The sequence below is a fragment of the Siphateles boraxobius genome, unplaced genomic scaffold (assembly GCF_051911475.1).
Source record: "Siphateles boraxobius isolate OS27281-9 unplaced genomic scaffold, OSU_SipBor_1 22, whole genome shotgun sequence".
NCBI lineage: Eukaryota > Metazoa > Chordata > Actinopteri > Cypriniformes > Leuciscidae > Siphateles > Siphateles boraxobius.
In genome coordinates this window covers 19672655-19690291 of record NW_027508833.1, presented here as the reverse complement: position 1 = coordinate 19690291, position 17637 = coordinate 19672655, and the positions used below count along the sequence as shown (strand labels likewise).

Sequence of the window (17637 nt, the reverse complement as noted above, 5' to 3'; positions counted from 1 at the left end):
TGGGCCCTGGTAGAAAGTGAGCGTAACAAAGTGCTCAGGTTTCATCCTGTTGCTCTGACACTCATTCTGTGTCCGAAGTATCCATGTGAGCATGAGGGTGAGGGGAATCGAAATGACCAGCACGGACTGTGTGAAAGTGGCAGTAAGAGTCAGGCCTTTCAATAAGGTTAGTACAGCCAGTTCATCTCAAATACTGCAAAGGTATATAATGAGGTGTGCATGAACACATTTTAAGGTTAATTTGGTTGTCCAATTTAACAGGTTGACTATTTGAGATGGAAGAACAACTTTGAAGTCTTTCAAAATTTAAGCTTTTTCTTGGTTATACAGAGAGAGCGGGATGCAGGCAGTCGCTGTGTGATCTCAATGACCTCGAACAACATCAGTATTCAGGACCCTCGTAACCCGCAGAACAGCCGCACATTCACTTTCGACTACACTTACTGGTCCCATAACGGCTTCAGTAGAAACAAAGATGGTCTGTTTGTACCTGAGGAGGCATGTAGTCGCTATGCAGATCAGGTAAGTTAACATCAGGTTTTATAGATGTTATCTCAACTTGCAAAAGAGGATGCATCTTTGGGCATGTTTACAATGATGAAATGTGTGCTTAACTGGTAACAGCTGAACTACGAGTTTCTATTTGATTCAATCCCTCCGTCCTCTGTGGTCATTTACAGACAAGTGTGTTTCTGGATTTGGGGCAAGGCATTCTGGATAATGCACTGCAGGGCTACAATGCCACATTACTGGCATATGGGCAGACTGGCTCTGGGAAGAGTTACTCCATGGTCGGTTATGGTCCTAACAAAGGCCTCATACCTACCCTGTGTGAGAGACTATTTCAGTCTATCAGGAGCACACAAGCAAGCAAGCAGTGTCAGGTTTGTCAGTCATATTCAAGGCGATTCATTTTGAGTCATGCTAAATAATGCAATGTTTTGTAAAAGTTTGGTCTCAGTTTGTATTTGGTTTGATGCAATTTAGAATTAATTTCAAAAACATGCTGAAGACAAATGTAACTAGAAGGATAAATTACATAAATTGACTGCATTTTGGTTTGTTTCACCAACTCGTCAACTAATTCGGACCAGAGCAATCAGTGTGGTGTGAGAAGGAACCAAAACGGCAGAAAAATGCTACAATGTATAATTTTTTGCCCTTGGTCCCGGACCAAATGAACTGAACTACAGATGTAAAAGCACCCTCAGATGCAGTTTAGCGTTATGCCATCAAATATGTTCACACAGGAAAAGAAAACGGTTTGTCTATCGACATAAAATCTATAACTTTTTGCCAGATGATCTAAGTCGAATTGGTGAATTTGAAGTTACAAATTCAATGGAAGTTGGTCTTGGAGTAGTTTGAAAAGGTGGATTTTTAAATTAAAAAATCAAAAGGGCGGACAGGAAGTTCATATGACATAATTGGTATCGATGTTCTCGGCATGATCCCATGGATTTATCAAGATCGCTCTCATGACATTATGCTAAAACTAATGAAAAGCTATTAGCATTTTTAGGAATTTCATTATAATTTTTGACCCCAACTTGGTGCAGCCCCGAAACTCTCTGAGTACCTTCAGGGCATTGTGCTGAAGACACATACCAAGTTTTGTTTCATACGCCAATGTGTTCATAAAATATACACTATATTGAGAAAGGTTTTGGGCATCTGGCTTTACATGCACATAACCTTTAATGACATCTCATTCTTAATCCATAGGAGTTAATGCACAACCTTTGCAGCTATAACAGCTTCAACTCTTCTGGGAAGGCTTTCCACAAGATTTAGGAGTGTTAATGGGAATTTTGACCATTGTTCTAGAAGCACATTTGTGAGGTCAGGCACTGATGTTGGACGAGAAGGCCTGGCTCGCAGTCTCCACTCTAATTCATCCCAAATGTGTTCTATCGGGTTAGTGTCAGGACTGTGCAGGCTGGTCAAAGTTCCTCCCCACCATCCATGTCTTTATGGACTTTGGTTTGTGCACTGGTGCGCAGTCATGTTGGAACAGGAAGGGGCCATCCTCAAACTGTTCCCACAAAGTTGGGAGCATGAAATTGTCCAAAATGTCTTGGTATGCTGAATCATTAAGAGTTCCTTTCAGTGGAACTAACGGGCTAAGCCCAACTCCTGAAAAACAACCCCACACCATAATCCCTCCTCCACCAAACTTTACACTTGGCACAATGCAGTCAGGCAAGTACAGTTCTCCTGGCATCCGCCAAACCCAGACTCATCCATCAGATTGCCAGGCAGAGAAGTGGGATTCGTCACTCCAGAGAACACGTCTCCACTGCTCTAGAGTCCAGTGGCTGCGTGCTTTACACCAGTGCATCCGTCGCTTTGCATTGCACTTGGTGATGTAAGGCTTGGATGCAGCTGCTCAGCCATGGAAACCCATTCCATGAAGCTCTCTACGCACTGTTCTTTAGCTAATCTGAAGGCCACATGAAGTTTGGAGGTCTGTAGCCATTGACTCTGCAGAAAGTTGGCGACTTCTGCGCACTGTGCGCCTCAGCATGCGCTGACCCTGCTCTGTGATTTTACGTGGCTTACCACTTTGTGGCTGAGTTGTGGTTGTTCCCAATTGCTTTCACTTTGTTATAATACCACTAACAGTTGACCGTGAAATATTTAGTAGTGAGTAAATTTCACAAATGGACTTATTGCACAGTTGGCAACCTATCACAGTACCACGCTTGAATTGACTGAGCTCCTGAGAGTGGCCCATTCTTTCACAAATGTCTGTAGAAGCAGCAAGTTATTTTAGAACAGTTTGATTAATCAACTTGAATTCCAATCTTTTTGTTGGCATGGTCTGAAGATGATCTGGTTTGATTTTCATGAAGGTCGGACAAACCGTCTAGGACAAGTTCGGAAAAGTCGTTTTTTTCTATTTTTTTTCTGAAAATTCAAAATGGCGGAAAGTTTTTTGTGACAGAAAATGACATCATAGAGCATAAATGTTAATCCAAATTCAGACAGTTGGTGGTGCTGGAGAGATTGAGTTAAAGACTCCAAAATTGCTTTGGTTAATGTTCAGACTTTGTGCCAAATTTCATAACTTTTTACCATAAGGTTCTATGGGCTGCCATGGACATCAGGAGAAGAAGAACACTAACGATTACAATAGGTGCCCCTAAAAAACTTAATACATACAAAAATACCATTACTTTTTACCTTAAATGTACTTTTTTTTAACCAACTACAGGTATTTTTCAGCATGTTGGAAATCTACAATGAACAGGTAAGAATTCACCCTTCTTTGAAGCAATGTTTATTGATTTATTTGATTCATGTTTATAAGTTCTAACTGTGGTCCAGTCCCTCATTTATTTGCAGTAAGTTTATTTTGGATGAAACCGTCTGCTAAATGATGACTTGCTGATGTTTATAGTGATGTTTTACATGACTTGAGTGGCACTTCAAACTTTACTCAGGTTGCAGACCTGCTATTGAAGGTCAGCCGATCTGCGGGTGGCCTGCGGGTGAGAGAGGACCAACAGAGGGGTTTCTATGTGGAGGGGCTAAAGCGGGTGCCCTGCGACAGTGCAGTACAGGTGGAGCAGCTGATGGAGCAGGGAACACGCACACGCACTACTGCAGCCACACACATGAACGCAAACAGCAGTCGCTCACACATGCTCATCATCGTCCAGCTCAAACAGGTGTCCTTTCTGCCAAGTAGTTAGCATTGTTTACACTTGGCATTAACATGCGTTCACCCAATCAGAACATTGCATGTTTACATTCGACCACTTTAAGTAGCTTCTGTATCCATATAATAGATCGGATCTGTTTTCCCCACTCAATATTTAAAATGTAGTTAAATGCTTAAGCGAAAATATAACTGCAATTAACTAACCATGATTTTAGTGTTTATTACACAACTGTTTATTTAGGTATAGGTTGCATCATAGGTAGATCATGGTTATTTTAGTTATCTAAAACCATAAAAAAATGTTTTTACTTGAAATAAAATATAAAAAACGTATTTTATTATTATTTTAATATCTATTTGAAATAACTAGCAACATTTTTCATTTAGTTTGACTTTATGTACTAAAATAACTAAAACTGAAATAATAATTAATACAAACTATATAGACATTTACAAAAAAAATTAGTAACTAATAAAAATGACAAAACACTCCAAAATTACTAAAACTTTGAAATAATCTGAAGATGGAAAATACAAAAATAAAAACGAATTCAAAATATGAAAAAAATAGTAGTATCTCAAAGATACTAAAACAACACTGCTCAGTCCGTGAGCTCCTGCTGAACTGAAGGGAATTCATTGATTATAAGTGAAATGCTAGGTTTTCTTTTAAAAAACTTTCTGTAATCATGGGGCAGAGATCCAATCCATCTTTTTATTGCACTTTGGACAAAATTCACATATAGGCTGCGTTTTAATGACAAGTTTAAACGGGTCCTCATATTCTAGATGATCTGCAGTGTTTTTTTTTTCTCAAAGATTCTTTACTTGTATGCTCACTGTGCTTGTAGATCTTCTCAAAGGAGTGCATCACCAAACAGTCCAACATTTACCTAGTGGACTTGGCTGGTAGTGAGAGGCAAAGGTCATCAGGGTCAGAGGCCGACAGGCTTAAAGAGGGCACTGCCATCAATCTCAGTTTAACTACACTTGGAAATGTCATCAGGTCAGCAGATACATACTATAAAACCTATAGTGTGTGTATATACACTCACTGGCCACTTTATTAGGTACACCTATTGAACACAAATATCTAATCAACCAATCACTTGACAGCAACTCAATGCCATTAGGCAAGTAGACACAAAGTGCTTCTCATTTCTTATTTGTGCATCCTTTCCTTACTGAGATGTCCTTCAAAATGGCTGAGTAAGATCAGTTTGCGGGTCATGGGCGGAGCGGCGGAATGTAGGAGCGAGGAAACGAGGAAGCATCATTTTGAGTATTGAGAAGCACCCACCGTCAAGGCAATCTGTTGACGTTCAAACTGAGAATCAAAATCGGAAAGGAAGGTGATTTAAGTGACTTTGAATGTGGCAAGGTTGTTAGTGCCAGACGGGCTGGTCTGAGTATTTCAGAAACTGCTGATATACTAGGACTTTCATGCGCAAACCTCATATCACAAACCTCATATCATCTCAAACTGGTTTCTTGGACACGACAATAAATTGAATTCACTAAACTCAAATGGTCTCCACAGTCACCAGGTCTCAATCCAATAGAGCACCTTTGGGATGTGGTGGAAAGGGAGATTAACATCACAGATGCTATCATGTCAATATGGACCAAAATCTCTGAGAAATGTTTCCAGAATCTAGTTGAATCTATGCCATGACGAATTAAGGCAGTTCTGAAGATAAAAGGGGACCAACCCGGTACTAGCAACGTGTACCTAATAAAGTGGCCGGTGAGTGTATATACAGTTAAACCAAAAATTATTCAGACACCAGATATAATTTTTGATTTTTTTTTACTAGTGGGTGCAGGACACTATAGTTCATTTAAGTGAGAATAGCAAAATAAAATAAATTGTGACATATTATACCCAAAAAGTCTTCATACAGTGGACTACCAGTAAAATGTTTAAAAATTTGGGACCAAAAATGAATCGGACACTTTGAGCTGACCCTGTTTTGCTTAAGTGTTTTTTCTTTAATTGCTAATGCGATCTTTTTACACCACAGACTGAACAAAATTAAGCATTTCTTGGTAATTAGTTGACCTCAATTGGTATTATCTAATTCTGTACTTAAATTTAACAGCTGACAGATATTCAACCCAATTCATTTGTGACAGTTCTAGTCATATTTTATTACTGTTTTCTAAACTATAGCGAATAAACTTGGATAATGTGAGAAATGTTGAAGGTGTCTGAATACATTTTGGTTTGACTGTATGCATTCTTATATCTCTGATATCGATTGTGGTGAAAATGACCCTTAGGACTTTATTATTAATATTACTGTAATATTGTTGCAGTGTTCATCTTGTTGCTAGGTCAATTGTTTTGTACATTACAATGGACTATTTTTTTTACTTAGCTGAAGCTAATTATAATATGTGAGACTATAAAATAAATTAAATTTAAGTAAATAGGTCATGCCCACATTTATTTATTTATTTAGTGATTAGCTGTATTATAAGTGGGGTCGGGGTTAATTTTGCTAATAACATTTAAGTGTGGCCTATGTCGTGTTAATTGTTAAAGTTAACTGTTGTTAATTGTTTTGCATTTATCTGTCAATAAAGTGCTCTAGCAGACACTGCTCTTGGGAAGAAAGTAGTTCACATCCCTTATAGAGACTCTGTCCTCACCAAATTACTGCAATCTGCTCTTGGTGGTAACAGTCGAACCGTCATGGTAAGTAACTTTGCCCATAGTTTTCTCAATTTAATGCTTGAGGCAAACTTAACGAGAAAAATGTCGTTGTGATGTTTTACAATTAAAGAATTTGTATTGATGTGTTTCTTGTCCTCGTTCACAGATTGCAACCTTAAGTCCTGCAGATATTTGCTATGAAGAGTCTCTTTCTACTCTTCGATATGCAGAGAGGTGGGATCTTAAATAAAAAGTTACATACATTTAGTCATTATTGTACTGGTTTACTTAAACGGCCTGCTGAAGTATAGACAGTCAGAATTACCACTGTATTTCATGTTAGTTTTGCGTCAGCCTATAGTATATGTAATATATTCCAACAGACACATTGTGGAATCTCCCTCTTTTCAGGGCCAAGCGGATCCAGAATAAGGCCGTGGTGAATGAGGGTCCCACAGAACGACTGGTGAAGGAACTCAAGGCAGAAAATGCTAAACTACTTATGAGACTAAGCCGACTGGGACAAGAGGGCCGTAAAACTGATGATGAGACGAGTATGTAAGGTGGTGGAAATACAAGGAAATTTTAAATGCGAGTACATTACATCTAATTAAAAGTGTTGTCTGTTGTAGAGGAGCTGCGGCGATTGTTGACTCATAATGAACTGCAGATTCGGGCCATTCAGACATTGTGGGAACAGCATCTCCAAGAGGCCTTAAAAGACTGGGAGACTCAGTATGCAACTATAACACAGGTACACAAAGATGCTCTTTTTTGCATGGTGTGACTTAAGAATTTAAAACACTTATGAGTTTCTCACAGCAATGCCTGGCAACATATATACTGAATTCACTATCGCTTTGAATGCATATGCCAAATTGTCCTCCAAAATCACTTCCTCCATAGAAAATACACAATAAATATTAATTTATGTCTAAAGTTGGTCTCTAAAACCAGTAATGGTGCATGATTTCAAAGAATTCACAGTTTAAACTAAATATTTATAGTAACTTATATTCTATCATCAGGGGCCAATTAATTCACCACTAAAATGCTGACATGTTTGTATGACCTATAGATATGCATTTCATTCTGACACTCCAAATTGTTTTAGGTACAATATAAGCATCACTTAAAAATACATCAGTTGATATTGTAATGAGCTGGAGAAACCAGGCGAAAGCGAGGATCTAAATGCAGGGTTTTCAATAAAGCAACATATTGAACAGATAAAGAACTCAAGGAAGAAAGGAACAGAACCATAAGGATAACAGAACCAGAAGCAACCATTACATGTACAACAATTGACAAAGTAACAAGTGAAAAAACAAGGGTTATATATACACACAGGGGCGAACAAGCTTAACAAGGTAATGAGAAAACAAGATACACCTGGGCAGACTAATCAACATGAAAAACTACAAAGGACTACAAAACATGGCGCAAAACAGGAAATTACATAAAAGTCCACAGAAGACAAGGGAAACACAAGACAGGAATCCTGACTGAGCCTGCTGGAATGAGTAAATAATGAGCCATTTGATTAATCTATCCAAAAATGACTTGTTCTTAATATTATTTACAGAATTTTAGAATTTATTTATAGTTTGAAAGGGTTTTTATTTTAATTTTAGTTTAATTTGTAGTAATTTTGTTATGTGCTTTTGCCATTTTTCTATTTCTATTTAGTTTCTATTTCGCTTTGATTTACATTTATTTCAGTTTTAGTTCCTCGGCTTGTTGTATTTCAGATAGTTGCCAAGGCATCATTTCTAATTTTCATTTAAGTTTTTTACATTTTATATTCTTATATTTTGAAGTGGCATTTAGATGTATTTACACAGACTGTTTAAAGCAGCTCAGAGATGCCATGAATACATGTACACTGCAATTTAATATATACCGTTATAAGATTAATGTTTTAAATATAAAATATACTGACTATAGAAACATGAAATAGTGGAAATTATACTTTAAATAAAAACTATAAACTAAAACCAGCCTTAGGTGGCGGCAAGTCTGTCTTAACAAGTGCATCATTGATTCCTTCATCATTTGTTTTACATTATTATCTTTTTTTTATTAATTTAGTAACGAAGCAAGTGACTGTCTTCATGGTTGGGTCACTCACCCAATTCATTCGAAAATGCTTAATCATTAAGGAACTAATATTCTAATATTTATATTTTATTTTATTTCAGCATTATTTCAATTAACAACAATTTTGAATAGTTTCAGTTAAAAAATAACAACACCGTTATGGACAATTCTCCCCCAGCAATCACAAATCCTTTCCCTCATTTAAACACCAATCTCTCAAAAATCACTTCCTGTTTTAGGAACGAAGGATGATGCAGATGCATCCGTACATAATGAACATCAATGAGGATGCCCAGCTTTCTGGTGTGGTGAAGCTATTCATACAGGAAGGTGAGTTTGTCTGAAAATAGTGACATCAGACCAGTTATATCATATCCATATATTAACTAAATCTAATATTTAATTTATATCTTTCTATGAGAAGGTGAATGGGATATTGGTCTGGCAGACAACTCGCCCAGAGTGCTCTCTATTAGGGGTCTTGGGTAAGCCAAGCATGAGAAAGATGAATAAATTGTGTCCCAATATCAAATGCACCCCATAATAAACATTAATGGTGTATATTAAACATTTATTAAAAAATCTGAATTTGGATTTCCTGATTGCAGCATTCAGGAGAAACATGCTGTGTTCTCAAACCAGCAAAGGAGAGTATCAATTACTCCTGTGTCCGGGTCAAAGGTCATTGTGAATGGAGTATCGGTTTCTAAAAGGATAGAGCTGCAGCATTTGGTGTGTTTAATTATCTGTATCTGTATTATTTTCTATATGTACTTTAATCATAAAGAAATTCATCATGCTGTATATTTTTAAAAATGAATCAGAATGGTTATCTGTGTGAATTACCAAGTTGAGTTTTGGCTTATTGTTAACCTACCTTTGTTCCGTGCTGATGAAGGATCGACTTGTCTTGGGTTCGAACAGCACTTACCTGTTCATTGGCTTCCCATCGGAGCGCTCAGGAGAGGACTGGAGTCGCTATGACTATGATTACTTCCAGTCTGAGCTGGCAGAGGCCGAGGGCTTCCACATTCAGTCTCTGTGTGAAGATCAGGGCCATCGTATGTGTGGGGTTTGGATTTAAATTGATTTAAAATTTGTCATTTTTTTTTAATTAGATATCTTTAAGTTTTGTTTAATTTAGATGCATCCAGTGTTATTGTAGTAATATTTATATACTATTTTACTATGGGGCCGTTGAATATTTGAACCTGATTGGTTGACAAATGTTTCAAGCATTTTCAGGGAAACGCACGGCTAAAGTAGTTCCAGGCAGGTCTTGACCGCAATACAGTTGCATATCACTTCGCCAAATTAATCCAGTTATTTCAAAGATCCTTACAGGCTAAAACAGAAAAAGAACCAAAACCCACTACGATCCCAATTAAGCAAATAAATATTGTTAACAATAGGATAGAAACAACAAATTATTTCCATATTTTTTGCCACACAATTAAGTTTTATTTGGTACTGTAAGCACATACCCTCTTTCTCCCGCTCTCTCTCTCCACTCAAATGCACACACATACAGTACGGACACGCACTGAAATGTGTTGTCAACCCTGATCAATTTATCAGTAAAATAGTTTAGCAACTTAAAAGCTACGTGGCATTTCTGACTAGCGAGGTAATAACGGCGCTGTTTTTGACGCAGATAAACTTGAATTTTCGCTATTAGTAGACGCTGCTGCCGAACACTGTTGAGAGATGCAGATCTCTTACCCAATTTGAGATCTCGCTCTCTCTCAAACTGCATTAATATCTAGCATTATAGCATTTATAGCATTAATATTACTGCGCTATCAATGGCTCAAGGCCCCATTAATTGCACTAAAATGACACTGGAAATTGCAATTAGCAACGGAGGCGTGGGATGAGATGTGTAAAAAAGACTTTGCTTCTAGTCATGGACACATTACCACCTCCGGTGTGCATTATTTTCTAAAAATGCAACGGCCTGTCATCAGATATTTTTTACTTGATTAATAATTAGCTTTTGTTTTTATAATTACATTTGAATGTTTTAGTCATTCTATGTGCTTTTAAAAAATATATTTAAATCAATTTTATTTCAGTTTTGGTTTTAGTAATTTCAGAAACTTCAACTTATTTCAGTTAAATGCCAAGGCAACATTATTATTTTTTTTATGTAGGAAAATGATTTGAATAGTTTTAGTTAACAATAACATCACACTTACAGGGCCACACCAGCCTGACCCCTGTCTACTGCCTGTGTTCTATGACTATGTAAAGCTGATGCCCATGGTGACAGAAGCTAATCAAATGAGTAAAGAGTTAAAGAAGGTGAGTAGGCTACAGTTACTTAACTTGCAATCATGTTAAGTATATCCATTAATTTTTGACAAACGGTAGCTGGAAAATGCCTCTTAGTATGAAATGGAGTTAAAAGATTCACTATAGTGAAGTTAAAACCATAACAAAAAAACAATAGTCTTTTTGAAAAATCGATTTGTGCCAGTCAAATACTGTATCACTCTGGTTCCTGATACCTAACTTGGGTATTTTTACAATGGTGGAGTTAACTGAAAACATTTTTGTGATGTTGCATCCACAGTATATGTACAAGCCTCTATAGGGCTGTCATACTATAGCAAAAGGTAAAAATAATGCAGTGCACCTTTAAATCTTGATCTTTTCAGGGAGTTGAATTCAAATTGGAAATCAAGAATCTGGCAATGACAGACTCTAAGGGTCATGACCTGGAGAAGGACATTGCGGTGAGAGTGACATCAGTAGAGAGCAAACAGGTGAGATTTATGATTCTGTGGGAATTTAAATCAATTACGGATAAGAAGCTCCTTTGATTTTTGGAAATGCACAACACTTAAGAGTAGTGGAAAAAAAAGTGGGCCTCAAAATAGCTGGAAATAGTGTCTCTTTCTCAGTTTACAGAACAAACTAGTCAAAGAGGAATGTACAGATATCTTACTGCAAACCAGTGTTTGACGCAGATGTTAGGTGATGTGGTTTTCCTAGATGGAATTAGTTGTTTTTGAAAACATGGACTGGTGTAATTGAATAAGACACTAATGCGATTACAGAATCAGATGCAGAGCAGAATCACAAGGGCTTTGTTGTTATATTATCTCTCATGCACAAAAACTTTCCATGTCTCACCCTATATCAATTTAGCACTGAAACTTTTAAAGGAACCATACTTTTTTTTTATTAAACTTTTATTTATTGCCCTTAAGTTCACTTACTACTCAACCTCATACTACTCAATGTTTTTTTGCACCAAAGACAGTTGTAGTTTAATTTTACATGCATATTGCCTGTCCTCTTCGACCCTTATATTAAAACAGGCAGTTTTTGCTGCTGTGCCTTTAAGACTTTTATAAAAAGTTCTGTTGGGGACCTTTGGTCGGGCAGTCCAGTTTTGAAATACCATGTCCGTCTGCCGGCGCAGATCATCACTATTTTATACTTTATCTAGTGGTATATAATAAATAAATAAATAAAAAATAAGCTTTGTTTAAGTTAATATTTAGTGACGTACATTTTAGACACAATATTGTCAGTATCGACAGCAGAACCGCTGCCTCTCTGATCAAAACAGTGATATTCTGTTCCTGAATGATTAAGTATTTTCAAATGAATCAGGTGAGTCAGTGATTCAATGGCCCAGTCATAAAAACAGTCAGTTGCTTCATTCCTGAATGGATTAGGCTATTTGAAAGAATCGATTAAATGAAAAAAAATAAATGACTCCCACATTAAGAAAGTGACTATGCACCACCTATGGGAGGTTTTATTTTCACAAAGTATAATTTAATTTTTATATTCAGTACATTGTCTATTTAAAACATTAACCTCATAATGTTATTTATGAAATTGTTACTGCAGTGTAAATGCATTTATGGCATCTCTAAGCTGCATTAAAGGCACTATATGTAAGATTTTGGGATTCAAATATCCAAAACCCATTAGAACAATGTTATATATTTTGTTGATTTGTGTACGTAAATTATCCTAAATGTTTCTAAGAAGGTTTAAATCCAGAGAAATAAGCAGTTTTAACCAGGACACGGACCGTGTCTGTGCGTCGCCTATCAATGACATCATACCCGCGTAACCCTCGATTTCCGGTTTTATTCTGTAGAAACCATGGAAACACCAAAACGCTTAAATATATTATGTTTTATTAGACAGGTGAGCAACTATTTGGATACATTCATCGACAGAAAACAAATTGTTATACAGTTCAACACAGTCTTTATGTTTAAATCTTGTGTTCTTGATTTACCGCGATGTTTTACCATACCTAATATCGATCCAGCATACTGCAGTGTGTAACAAGTGTCTCATAGTAGCCGCATGGTAGCAAACGCACAGAGTAGCATTAGCATAACTTTCAACACACTGAAATGTATCTAAACTGTTACCCCACATATATGACCGGAAGAAGTGAAAGAGCTCGTCTGCGGAATAATAAAAGCTCTACTGCTCTCGAGCCGAAATCTAAGCGTCATCAAGCTACGTCTTTGTTTTGAATAAGCAACCTCTAGCGGCGAAAAATTACATAGTGTGCCTTTAAACAGGCGATGTACACATCTGGATTTTGTTGATAATGATTTCAATTGGTGACAGCCTTAAAGTGTCTTGTTATTCTAATTGCATTTATTTAATACATTTAAGATGAAAAGGAGGGCATACATTTTAAAAGGTAAGAAAAATGTGTCCTTATAAAGGTAAAAAAAAAACCGGGAAATCAATGTCTTCTCAGGTGTGGATGTGGTCCAAAGCCAAATTTGTCAACCGTAAGTTTCTGATGGAAGAGGTGTACCAGCAGCAGGTGGGAGGAGGAGAGGGGGCAGACCGAGCTCCTCTTCCCAGGGAAAGAGATCCGTTCTGGGATCCTCTGGAGCCCCTGCACCTGGGCAGTGCTCATCTGTGGCTGCAGTCCCTGGCATTCCGCATCCCACTGGAGGAGCAGGTGGAAGTGGTGGGTCCCGAAGGAACGGAGGAGGCCATACTGCAGACACAGCTTGTCCCCTGCAACCCCATGGGATTGTGGGTAACATTTCTACATGTGAAATGAAAATGTTGATTAAATGAGTGAAATATTGGTAGTGCTTTGATATTTATAATTTGTAGGCCCCTGGGTGAAGATGACATCCTTATTGACCCGTCAGAGCTGCTTGGGAAGCGGATGGACTTTCAGCTGGTTTTGGATCAGTGCTGTGGCCTACGCTGGGTTAAAGAGTCTCGCAACAGAGGCGTGCAAATTGGGTAAGTTATTTATAGAGCGCTTTATACAATACAGATCGTTTCAAAGCAGCTTTTCAGTGATCACAGAAGAATAACGATTTAGTGATGCAAATGGAATTCAATTCTACCGTAAAGCAGCTTTAAAAGGACAATAGTAAACAGTCATTATTTATTTGAAATCAGTTCAGTGTTGATTAATTTCGGTTTAATAACTGTGTAAAGTACATCAATTAGGAAATGAGTTCAATTCAGCTAAAAAGCAGCTCTGCAGAAAACAGTGATGTCATCATACACCTAAATTGAAATCTCATCTAATAATGTCAGTGCAGTCAGGTCAATAATATTGCTGAATATATAGTGATGGAACTCTTCATGAAGTATCTGTGTAAGACTGCTTAGTATGGATTTTATGAAAGCTTATTTTTGTTTTATATTAGTAATAATAAAAGTTCCATAATTCTCGTAAAGTGTTGATTATCAACCAAGATTATTTACCAAAATGAATCACCAGAATATTTTTGACCTTAGTACACTAATCACAATAATGAACACTGCGGTGTATGACATGTCTGTATTTATTTATTAATGGGTTATTTATTTACTCTTAGTTTATTAAGATGTTGCTTTTATTTGTATACATTAAAGTTTTTATTTAAATTGTAGTTTAATTTTAGTAATTTTGTTATCAGATTGTCTAATTGTCTAAAACTTTATTATTATTTCAGTTAGTAATTTAAGCTTATTTAAAAAAAAACATTTTAGTTTGTTTTTCCATCTAAAAAATTATGTTTTATTTGATTTTAGCTTTATTTTAGTTTTAGTTAATAATAATGCCATATCTGATGATTTGCATTCCTGTTGAGATTTGAAATTAAATTTGATTTGAGCTAAAGAAAGAACTTTTGAACTGTGCTTGACAGGTTTCGGGTGTTTGACTGCCCGCAGCCCCTCTACACTCCAGCGATATGGCACAATGTGAACCCGCTGATGGACCACAGAGTCCAGTTCACTGCTTTGAGAACCTCTCAGGAACTGCTGAACTACATGCAGAGCAATGCCTTGGTGCTGGAGCTGTGGGGTCTGCAGGGTAAAAGACTCTCATATTATACAAGGAATAATACACTCAACCATTCAAGAGTTTGGGCTTGGTGAGGTCTATTTAATGTTTTTGAAATAAGTCTCTTATTCTCATCAAAGCTACATTTATTTGATTTTTAAAAATACAATCAAACAGTAATTTTGTGTAATATTATTACAGTTTTAAATAACTTTTTAAAATTTTAATATATTTTAAAATATTATTTATTCTTATGATGGGAACGCTGAATATTCAGCATCATTACTCCAGTCTTCAGTGTCACACGATCCCTTAGAAATCATTCTAATATGTTGGATTGGTGCTAAAAAAAAGGTTTCTTATTTGTGCTGCTTAATATTTTTGCGAAAGCTGAAAAACTTCAGGATTCTTTGATGATTAGGGAGTTCAAAAGAACGCATTTATTTGAAATGGAAACCTTTTTTAACATTATAAAAATTCATTTTCTTACAATTTTGATGAATTTTATGGGTCATGCTTAATATGAGTTTTCGTTTCTTTTAAAGCAAAATCTTACTGACCCCAAACTTTTGTGAGAAATGCTTCCCGCCATTGACGGAATTTTCCTGCTTTTCATATGCATATGTAAAATAACGCGATCATCAAGATTAAATTAAATAATCAAAACTGCCTAATATTACTGAATGAAATGTTGACCCAGAACTAGCTATAGGAATGTGCAAGCATTAGATGGAGTAGATCAAGTCCATCAACACCCCTAATAGCTAATAATTTTTTTTCTCATTTTCTCTTGCTCAAAATCTTGCTGTTGTTCAATTAAACTTACCCACATTCAAATGTTGATTAAAAAAATAAAAAAAAGAATGCATGATGCTAGAATATATGTTAATAAAAAATGAAAATGATCAAAAAACGCTTGTGGTGGCTGGCAATGTTTTTTTAAAAGAGTTAAGATTGACAATAAAGTCATTTGATAAGGGAAAATACAAAGACGCTGTAGAAACTGGAACCAGAATCAAACCAAACCATTTGCCTTTGAGGCATTCTTGAACTTCTCCAATAAACATGTTTTTGTTTGTAGAAGGATGTTCTGAGTTAGTCTCCTGTATGGATGGGGTGAAGATGACTCAAAAGGACAACATCATTATTGACAAGATCAGTGCATCAGAACACTCGGTATATTCCTTAAATAAACAATGCACATTTGAAACATACACATGGTCAGATTAAATGTTTTGCATGAGCCAGGCCAGGGTTATTGCTGGGATTCTCTGATTTTTTTTTTATGTTGATTAATTTTATTTATGTTTGTTTAGACTGCAGAAACCAGAAGCTCTGACCTCAGCTCATCTCTACGAGCCCTTCATCAAGATATGGAACAGCTGAGAAATGTTAATGCAGCACTGAGGAAAGAAAACAGCTGTCTGAGAGAGCAACTCAACTCAGCCAGAAATGGTGGGTCATCTAGTACATTATGCTGTCAAGATATTGTAGAATCTTGGTCAGGGTGTAACACGAATTGGGGGCTCGTCCGGGATCTGAACCTAATACCTCTTGCAATTATCCTACATTATTACATGGCTCTGTGGAATACTTGATTCTGATTGGTCCATGGCGCCATCCAGTGGTATGTTATTCCCAGATAACAACCACTGAAAACCGGTAACACAGGCTCATTCGGGTTACTGAAGTCAGCAGCGCTATACGCTTGCTAGGAACGTTTTTTCTTTGTGGAAGTTTTGCATTTGGTGAGCTAATAAAATATTGAAACTCAGTCAGTCAAATCAATATTTGTTTAGTTATTTAATTATGCCATCCAGTGTCGTGGACTCGCTCTCTCGTTTCATACAAACGCAGCTGCTGCCATTTTGTGACTATTGTTTTGTACAGTTTAATCTGAAATCAATATCTCTTATCTCCATAAATATTTGTGGCGAAATGCTGTGTTGTAAGTGTAATGACTGTATACCGAATCTCCTAAATGTCCGTCTAGTTTGAACTTGCCGCGCTTGCAACTTCTCTGTCCGTGGAGGCTTTGCGTTGAAAGACCTAATAAAATATTTTAACTCAGATCAATATTTAGTGTATAATTGTTTACTTATGTGGCAAGTAGCCGTGTAATAAGCGGGCTTCAGGCTGACCCTCCGCTTCACGTTCGGGTCCTCATCACCCTGTCGGGGGTTTATTCTGAGATAACAACTGGCTAGATAAACATTATTCCATACATTACAAGCATGAAACATGCAAGAACACAAATGTATTAACACAACAGCTCAGCTTTTCTATTGCCTCCTGTTCAGTTCATAACACCGTTAATCTCCCACATTCTGCCGCAGGTGTGGAGAATAACCGTGGTCGGCAGGAACGAAGAGGCAGTCTGAGGCCCAGCTGTGATGCTGAATTTGCCAAAGCCTTAAAAGTGTTCTACCACAGCATGACCTCTGTTAGGGGGCAACTTCAGCGGCTGCGCAGACACAAACCCAGTGTAATTATGCCAATCACCCTCTGTTGGTCAGATGTTTAACATAATCATTCATGTGAAAGAATTTATACAGATACCAGGAAAGTCTTTTGGGGTGAACAAGCTTTAACTGTAATGTTGAGAGCATCGATACATTGTGCGTTTGTGTCTCCATAGGAAGAAGCAGACCTGTTGGGTTTTAGACTGTTTGTTGATGAGCATACATATCTTCTGAAGGACTTTTCTGAACAGCTGGAACAGTGTGTAACCACTCTGAAACAAGATGTGGCTGCCATTGTACGTCGAAAGAGAGAAAAGTCTGGGATTTGGTCCTGATACAACTGTTAAATCAATTATACAGTACTGCACAAAATTGTACATTTATAAGACTGATTCTTGTTGATTAAAGGGTAACGTAGTGCTACAGACATATTTGCTTGCAATTTTAATGATTCATGCTC

The 17637-nt window shown here is 36.9% G+C and overlaps 1 protein-coding gene across 4 annotated transcripts; it reads left to right on the top strand.

Moving 5' to 3' along the window:
• Positions 1–69: 69 nt before the first annotated feature.
• On the top strand, positions 70–17625 carry kif28 (kinesin family member 28). 4 transcript variants are annotated; one of them, XM_077238992.1, is made up of 23 exons: positions 70–166; positions 262–522; positions 681–884; positions 3218–3253; positions 3447–3674; positions 4519–4673; positions 6257–6368; positions 6493–6560; positions 6738–6880; positions 6959–7080; positions 8666–8756; positions 8851–8911; positions 9035–9158; positions 9325–9487; positions 10627–10730; positions 11087–11194; positions 13174–13460; positions 13545–13679; positions 14579–14745; positions 15797–15891; positions 16032–16170; positions 17052–17200; positions 17354–17625. In XM_077238992.1, the coding sequence occupies exons 1-23, from the start codon at positions 92–94 to the stop codon at positions 17510–17512; spliced, it is 3186 nt and encodes a 1061-aa protein (XP_077095107.1). In that variant the 5' UTR covers positions 70–91; the 3' UTR covers positions 17513–17625. The 4 variants fall into 4 exon arrangements, with proteins under 4 accessions (XP_077095107.1, XP_077095108.1, XP_077095109.1 ...); XM_077238993.1 differs by having other exon boundaries at positions 81–166; positions 331–522; XM_077238994.1 differs by having other exon boundaries at positions 81–166; positions 3447–3566.
• The last annotated feature ends 12 nt before the right edge of the window (positions 17626–17637 follow it).

Coding starts and splice junctions, on each gene's coding strand:
- kif28 (XM_077238992.1), top strand. CDS start 92: ATGAGGGTGAGGGGAATCGAAATGACCAGCACGGACTGTGTGAAAGTG. Junction 523..680: donor GTAGTCGCTATGCAGATCAG/GTAAGTTAACAT, acceptor GGTCATTTACAG/ACAAGTGTGTTTCTGGATTT. Junction 13,680..14,578: donor AACAGAGGCGTGCAAATTGG/GTAAGTTATTTA, acceptor TGTGCTTGACAG/GTTTCGGGTGTTTGACTGCC.